The 7,735-nt window shown below is 54.5% G+C and overlaps 1 protein-coding gene across 1 annotated transcript; it reads left to right on the plus strand.

Annotated features, from left to right (window-relative positions):
* Positions 1-2,200: 2,200 nt before the first annotated feature.
* Positions 2,201-7,356, plus strand: DGCR6L (DiGeorge syndrome critical region gene 6 like). The gene is made up of 5 exons (XM_044243681.1): positions 2,201-2,382; positions 2,462-2,622; positions 5,350-5,450; positions 6,172-6,312; positions 6,796-7,356. Exons 1-5 carry the CDS (start codon positions 2,273-2,275, stop codon positions 6,877-6,879), a joined length of 597 nt encoding a protein of 198 aa, XP_044099616.1. The 5' UTR covers positions 2,201-2,272; the 3' UTR covers positions 6,880-7,356.
* The last annotated feature ends 379 nt before the right edge of the window (positions 7,357-7,735 follow it).

Genomic DNA, 7,735 nt, shown 5'->3' on the forward strand with positions numbered 1-7,735 from the left:
ACCCCGAGATCATGACCCGAGCCGAAGGCAGCGGCTTAACCCACTGAGCCACCCAGGCGCCCCGTGAAAGGCAAATTTGATCACGTCTGTGCCCCTAAACCTTTAGATGTCCCTATTGCTCTTAGGACAAGCCCCCAGGAGCCTCTGGAACATGTACCCCAATACACTCTTCCTTTGACTGCTGCCCGCCCAGCCACATGGGTCCTCTTGAGTAGGGGGACAAAGAATTTGATCAGTTTCAAGGTCAATCAGATATCAAGGGTAAGGGTTTCTCTCTAAACTGACTTAACAGGATTCTTTTTTTTTTTTTTTTTTTTACTTAACAGGATTCTTGCTACAACTGGACCAGGCAGGCTGAAGACAAGGCCAAGTGATATAGGAAAGAACAGTAGTGTTCAAAGTCCACGGCCAAGAAAGAATTCTTGAGACATCTTTGGTGCATAAAGGTGGTTTTATTAAAGCATGAGGACAGGACTCATAGGCAGAAAGAGCTGCACTAGGGTCACTAGGAGTGGCCCATTATATACTTTCAAATAGGGAGGAGCTTAGGGATAGTGTTAAGCCTATAAGGAACTTGGAAGCAAGGCTTCCAGGACCTTGAGGGGGCCAGCTATCATTGGGAAAATGTCACTTATTACCTCTAATAAAACCTCGGTCATAAGACCCTTCAGATGTATATCATCAGGCCATATGCTTGGGCCAACATGTACCTGGGTGGGGGCAGGGATTTAGAGATAAAGGAAATTTCTAAAGGAATTTTTGTATGTTAAGTAGACTTACAGGATCCAGGGGTGGGGCGGAGGGAGGACTGGGCTAGGATTGCTTTTTGCCCTTAGCAAAATATTAATATTGAGGCAGTTGAGTCCCTCTGTCACTCTGTCACTCTGCCTGTTTCAAGGACTTGTCAATAGGCTGTAAGTAGTAAGAAAACTTAATTTTCCTCTGCCTTTGTTTCCCACATCATCAAGCACCAGACCTAGTCAGAAGAGCACTCAGAGGAGCGTGCCCAAAGTTTGGTCAATGAGTCTTCATCAAGGGATCATCCTGGGGAATGACTTAAGTTAGGCTGACTCCTCTCCTTGGCCCTGACCCTACAGAGCCCCCAGGGGGTAAGCATGCCCTCTTCTCCAGAGGTCTGGGCATTCTGTCCATGCCCAGTTGGATTTGTTTGCCTCAGTTAGCCACACAATCCTTCTTTCTGGCTGTCTTCTTCACGAGTCTACCTACTTTTACATTTCGCTATACAGCAGCCCCGTCCCTATTTTTTGGCAGCACTGTGAACACCCTCCTCCCGCTGAGATGAGGAAGACACAATGCTCGTTCTCCAAGGCGCGAATCCCCTGGCCCCAAGAGCCCAGCAAGACATTCAGCAATGCAAACTTTGGTTTGTAGATTTTTGTGGCTTATGAAAACCGTGATTGTGGATTCCAGGAAACTTCTCTCAAGGCCGGACTGAGGCACTGGGCCAGGTTTTCTTTGACATGTTCACAACACTGATGGAGGCACAGGTGAGGCGGGGAACGGCATCCTCCCGGAAGGTGCTGAGGTTGGGAAAGACAGGAAGGTGCTGGGGTTGGGAAAGGCGGCGGGGATCAATCCCCACCGAAGCCAGGCGGCTCTTCCTCCAGAGCGCAGGTGCCGCTGCTGCTGGAGCTTCCAGACTCCGCGCAGATGTGTGTGTTTGGGGTGGGGGGCTCTCTGGAAACGCAACACAGACAAATGTCCAATGAATGGAAAGCAAGGAGACCGGGTCCTGAAGGTGACGAAAATGGCTCAAGGTCACACCGCTTGTATCGGCGGAGGTCAGGATCAGTGACTCAAGCGCTTTTTGGAAAAAGCAAACGGGAGGAAACATTGCGACAGCAGTGGCGACCCGGCGCTCCAGCAGGAGCAAGCGCCGGACGGGGGCCCTCCCTATCCCCTTTTTCCCCCAGGACAGGGGTCTGCACCGGCTCCGCGCGGGCACGGCGGGCTTCTTTGAGATCTCGCGATTTCAAGGCAGTGCTGTTACGCCTCTAAAGTCGCGAAGGCAAAACGGCACGGTAAGAGGCGGGGATAATGAAGGACCCTCCAAGGAACCTCGGGAAAGGGGCGGAGAGAGCCTCGTTCTGGAGGGCGAAGAGAGTGGCGGCGCCGTGCTTAACTGTCGTAAAAGGGGACGGGACGCACCGCGTTCCAGACGGACGTAAAGTGGGCGGGACGCGCCGCGCTAGGAACTGACGCAGAGGGGGTTCACCTTGCTCCGGCCGGCGGCTGGCGGCGCTGGGGTAGTATGGAGCGCTACACCGGCGCCTTCGAGGAGGCGGTAGATGGGGCCCGGCAGCAGGAACGGCACTACCAGCTGCTGTCTGCGCTGCAGAGCCTCGTGAAAGAGCTGCCCAGGTGCGCGGCCGCGGGGCGGAACGGGCGGCTGAAATGGCCGTGGGTCCCGCCCGCGCTCACCGCGCCCCTCTGCCCGCAGCTCCTTCCAGCAGCGCCTGTCCTACACTACGCTCAGCGACCTGGCTCTGGCGCTTCTCGACGGCACCGTGTTCGAGATCGTGCAGGGACTGCTGGAGATCCAGCACCTCACCGAAAAGAGCCTGTACAACCAGCGCCTGCGGCTGCAGAATGAGCACCGAGGTGCGCGGGGGCGGCGGGACAACGCACGCTTTTCCTCCGGGAGTTTAGCTCTCGGTCTCTGTGCAGGCCGAGCCCTAACCTGGGTGTCGCTCAGATGATATCCCTACAATTGACCAGGTCAAGGGCTCGGAGACTGCTAGCGGTTTTTTTGTGTGTGTGACAAAGGGGTTAAGGCAGTTAAATTTTTTTCAGTTGCACAGCCCCGTGTTATCATAATATCCAGACACTCCCTGCCCGGACTTTCCTGTGTCTCCACCCTCCTCCAAGCAGGAAGGCCCAAGGCCTCCCTGCCTGGTCAAGTCCACCGACAGATCCCCGGTAGTGGCGGTCAGCGGTAGAGGTTGACCACACCCAGTGATGTCCCAAAGTGTTGACAGCTCTGCCGTGCCCTTTAGGGTGAGTTCCCCTTTGGCAGCGCAGAGGGCCACACCACCACCTGCTCATTGAGTTCCCCTGCACTATGCCCCGTGGCACCCTTGGGACCCGAACCACACCCTAAGCCAAAGCCTCCTGAGCCTTAGCCCCGCCTAGGCATCCCTACTCAGGGGTCTCCGGGAGCACCTTCCTCCAAGGTGTGTTGGGCATCTCTCCCATCCCCGTCAGTTTCCCACCTTTGTTATTTTGTTTTTACCCAACTTATTTAAGAAAAAAAAAAAAAGTTAAAACATTCAGCCAAGTTGAAAGAGTAGTGTATACCTGTATCCTCTCCAGCCAGATTCAGTAATTAACATTTTGCCCAAGCCTTAATACCCCTAAATATATGTAACACCCCAGGGCTTCACCTTGAGTTTTCAGCATCTCTCTGGACTGAGGATTTCAACCACAGCATTGCTATTTGTGGCTGAACAAGTCTTAATGGTAAGACAGTGTCTTGTGCATTGCAGGCTGTTTAGCCAGCATCCCTGGCTTCTACCCACTAGATGACAGTGGTGTATTCTCCCAGTGACAAACAGAACTCTCTTCATGCATCCTTGGTGATCAACCTTGGCCCAAGATTGAGAACCAGTGCTCTAGATCAAGAACACTCTCCTATGTGAGCCCGGTGAATAGCATTAACTTAACTATTCCAGGGTGTCTTCTGACCTTAAGTCCACTGTCATATTGTCCAACTTGTCATAAACTCGCTTCGCGAGGCCAGTGTGGGTTTATGCATTGCAGCTGGTTACTTTGGTCTCTGTGCTTCTGGAATAGTCTCATTCACTATGGTATTGACTTTTTGAACAGTCTGGGGCACTCGACCTGTAGAATGTCCCCATTCTGGATCTGCCACATTGCTTCCTCATGCTGTCATTTAACCGTTTCTCCACCCTTTGTGTTTCCTGTAAACTGGACAGCAGGTCAAGACACAATTATAGGCAGCTTAAACGTTTGTGGCAAAAACTAGTGTTTCAGGAGTGGACATTGGGTTTTGTTGCATCCCCTTTTCTGCATCTCTGGAGATGGGCACATGGCTTTTTGGTTAACTCTGGTCAGTTACACTCATTTGGTAATTCCTGGGATAAACTGCAAGTGGATAAATCCCACTTGGTCAGGATGCATTACCCTTTTTGTTTATGTTGGATTTGATTTGTTAAACTATTGTTAAGAATTTGTGCCTCTGTGTTCATAATGGACATTGATTTGTAGTTTCTTTTAAAGACTTTAAAGAAGCTTTGGATGGGATATTAGGGTAAGGCTGGCTTCATGGAGTGAGTTAGGGAAGTGTTCTCTTCTGTTTTCTGGAAGAGTTTTGTTTTGTTTTGCTTTGTTTATAGAATTGGTATTACCTTTTTTCCTGCCATGGGAATGGCTGTCTTTGTAAATATTTCTGGTGAGGTGTGGGATGCATACAGTCACAAGTCCAAAGAATATAGCTCATTATTCTTTGTAATGCTCAAACCGAGCCACATTTGGTCAGTGGGAGAGTTCTTGGGCTGCCGCCTCTGTCCTTTTGATGTGCCCCCATCATTCTTGGAGTACCTCCTTGCTTTCTTGTATAAGAAGGTGTCTGGGGTCATCTTTTCTTCTTCTTTCCCTGCCTTGGCCCCCCTTCAGCTTCTCCAGCAGCCTCCCATCAGGATGCATCTTCCCCTTTGGCCACTGTAAAGCTTTCCTGCTTCCCACTTTCCCATGTCTCCTGCCTGTGCTTAGGTCTCTGCCAAAGCAGGCAGCCATGGTCACCTACTGTCTTGCTGTCAGTGAGTAGTTCTTGTTCTCCTGTGGGTGATCTATGTTTATCTCCACAGAGGAGTCCTTTTCCAGACTTTGCCTAGGTCATCTCCTGGACATCTCAGTGAATGTCCCATGGGTGATGGGCAGCTCACACCCAGGACTGCTGGCCTATGGCCATCTGAACCCAGAAGCCTCTGGACTAGTCTTCCACTCATCTTGGTCTTCTGAGCACTGGCTACAGCCCTGGCCAGTCTGCCTTGTCTCACCCTCCTCAGTTGCCTTGCACCCTCCAGAGGAGTCCCCTGGACCCTTGCTGCTGGAGAAAGGCCCTGCCCTGGGTGAAGGCAAGACTGAGTGAGCCAGGGGATTAGACATCCCCCCAAACTCCACCCTGTTTCTAGTATAGAGCTTCAGGCAGGCTGGGTCATCAGGCAGGGCTTCACCTCTGCACCTTGGCTTGGCTGCCCCATGGTGGGATAGCCAGGGTAGGTGCCGAGGTGAGACGTGTTCCCTGCCCGCCCCTCTCCACCTCACCCCCACCATCTGCTGGACTTCTCTGGTCTCCTCTCCTCCTAGTGCTCAGGCAGGCGCTGCGACAGAAGCACCAAGAAGCCCAGCAGGCCTGCCGACCCCACAACTTGCCCGTGCTCCAGGCAGCTCAGCAGCGTGAGCTGGAGGTAGGGGTGTGGGCCGGGTGGGTATCACCTGGGCTGTGCTGACTGGGCTGTGGTAGAGAGCTGCTCTGGGCCTCAACTTGGATGGTCCATTGGAGGCCTGATGAGTCCCCAAATGTGGCTCTTTGCTGTGGGGGTTGGGATGTGGCAGGATCAGGTAGAGAGTGTGATTCCTCTGCGTCCCAAGACCGTAGCTCTTTAAGGGTTGGGCCTGTTCAGGGCAATTGTGGGATGGTGGGTCCAGCCCCATATGTAAGCAAGAAGCTATGGGTGGTGGGGGTGCATAGAAAGGCTTATGCAGGGTCCCAAGCAGCCTGGAGCCAGGATGCACAGGGAAGAGGTACTGAGCTGGGATCAGCGGGCGGCCCCAGTGGGGAGGGAACATATACAAAGGCCCAGAGACAGTTGGCAACTTGATGGTAAGCAGAAGTGGACCTGGCATCTGGCCAGCTCATGGTGGTCCCGAGCAGTCCTTGCTGGGCAAGGCCTGGCCCAGCAAAGGGAGGACACCTGGCTGGGGGTCCTGGAAAGGAGAGCATTCCGGATAGGGCAGCTGAGCCCTTCTCAGGGTTCATTTAGCCAAGAAGGGAGCAAGCTGCATGCAGTGGTCTTGGAACCACTGGGAGTGTGGAATGGTTGGAGGAAGTGGCAGGCCACCAGTGTGTGTTTGAGGTAGTGTACGATGGGCAGGGGGCTGACCCCCTGAGCCACCCTCACTGTGCAGGCAGTGGAACACCGGATCCGTGAGGAGCAGCGAGCAATGGACCAGAAGATTGTCCTAGAGCTGGACCGGAAGGTAGCAGACCAGCAAAGCACACTGGAGAAGGCTGGGGTTGCTGGCTTCTATGTGACCACCAACCCACAGGTCGGTCCCTCAGGCCTGCCCTGGCCCAGCCCAGGGGGTGGTGGTTCCCAAAGGGCCAGTTCCCTCTGGGGTTTTATCACTGGCCCCTGGGGAGCCAGCCCCAGAGTGTGTGAGGAGAGGGGAGGAGGGAAGAATTAGTAAGGCAGGGCACACTGCCTCTGCCCATAAGAGGGCAAGCCAACTGGCTGTGGGAGTACTGCCCACCTTCCCCAGGCCTGCTCCTCACAGGGCCCTCATGTGCTCCGCACCTGCGTACACCTCTGTGTGCACCGGCCCAGGGTACCTGTGGGCCCTGTTGCAGGCTGACATCCCTGCTTCTGTCCCTTTCTGGCAAGCCATGGCCAGGAATCACTGGCAGGTTCACTTCCTGGCATTCTGTAGGCCCCAGTATCTGCCTCTGGGCCCCAGGGAAAAGGGGGCTTTTGCCAGGACAGGAGAGACCGGGTGGCATTCTGGGGTCACAGCAGCCCTTCTGCGTCCTAGGAACTGACACTGCAGATGAACCTGTTGGAGCTCATCAGGAAGCTGCAGCAGAGGGGCTGCCAGGTGGGGAAGACAGCCTTGTGACCAGCAGGGCTCTCCACCAGTCACCTGCCGCCCATCATGGCTGAGAAGACAGCCCTGTTCCTGTCATCGCAGGCAGCACAAAGCTGAGTGGGACTTATCTTCCCAACATCTGGCCACCACCTTCCCAGCAGGAGGGGTCGACCCTCTGAGGAGAGGCCAGGTGGACCCTGGCTGCACCTGCCATCCACCTTTCTTTTTTTTTTTTTTTTTTTTTTGGTCCAGAGCTAGGATGGTGTGGTAAAGAAAGAGTGCGTCCATTCTGCTGGCTGGCCGCTCCAGAGTCAGGGGAGAGTGGGGCTGGAGGTCCTAGCACCTTCTCACTCCACTGGACACATCCCCACCTTCGCCATGCCCCATGTTCTGGTCTCAGCCCCTTCCCTGGCAGGTGCAGCCTCCGAACTAAGTGGGAGACACTGCAAGCGCCAAGTCCTGTGAGGCCGAGAGAAATAAAGGTACCTCAGCGTGGCCTGCGTGTCACTTGTGTGCTAGCTCTTTGATATCTGCCATGACCGGGGCCCAACTGGGGCCCTCACCTTGTAGCTTATGGGGAGGAAACAGCAGATGCGCCCCGCCCCACCCCCTTTGTCATGGAGGCTTCTCCCAGGGGCACCCTCTCTGGAGCTCCCTCATGGAGCTGCAGGCTCAGCCATGCCACATTCCCCCCAGGGTAAGCCCCAGGACATTAGGACCACATCTAGTCCGCTCTGGGAGGTTGGAGGTGGGGGCAGGCAGCCATGAGTCTGCCCTGGTCAGAACAGTCAGAAGAGTCTGAGGGAGAGAATCCCCAGGTAGAGAAGCACCAAGCCCACCCCTAGGAGCATCCTGTCTGCACTGGTCCAAGCCCAGGGACCCTCCT

The sequence above is a fragment of the Neovison vison genome, chromosome 3 (assembly GCF_020171115.1).
Source record: "Neovison vison isolate M4711 chromosome 3, ASM_NN_V1, whole genome shotgun sequence".
In the NCBI taxonomy this organism is placed as follows: domain Eukaryota; kingdom Metazoa; phylum Chordata; class Mammalia; order Carnivora; family Mustelidae; genus Neogale; species Neogale vison.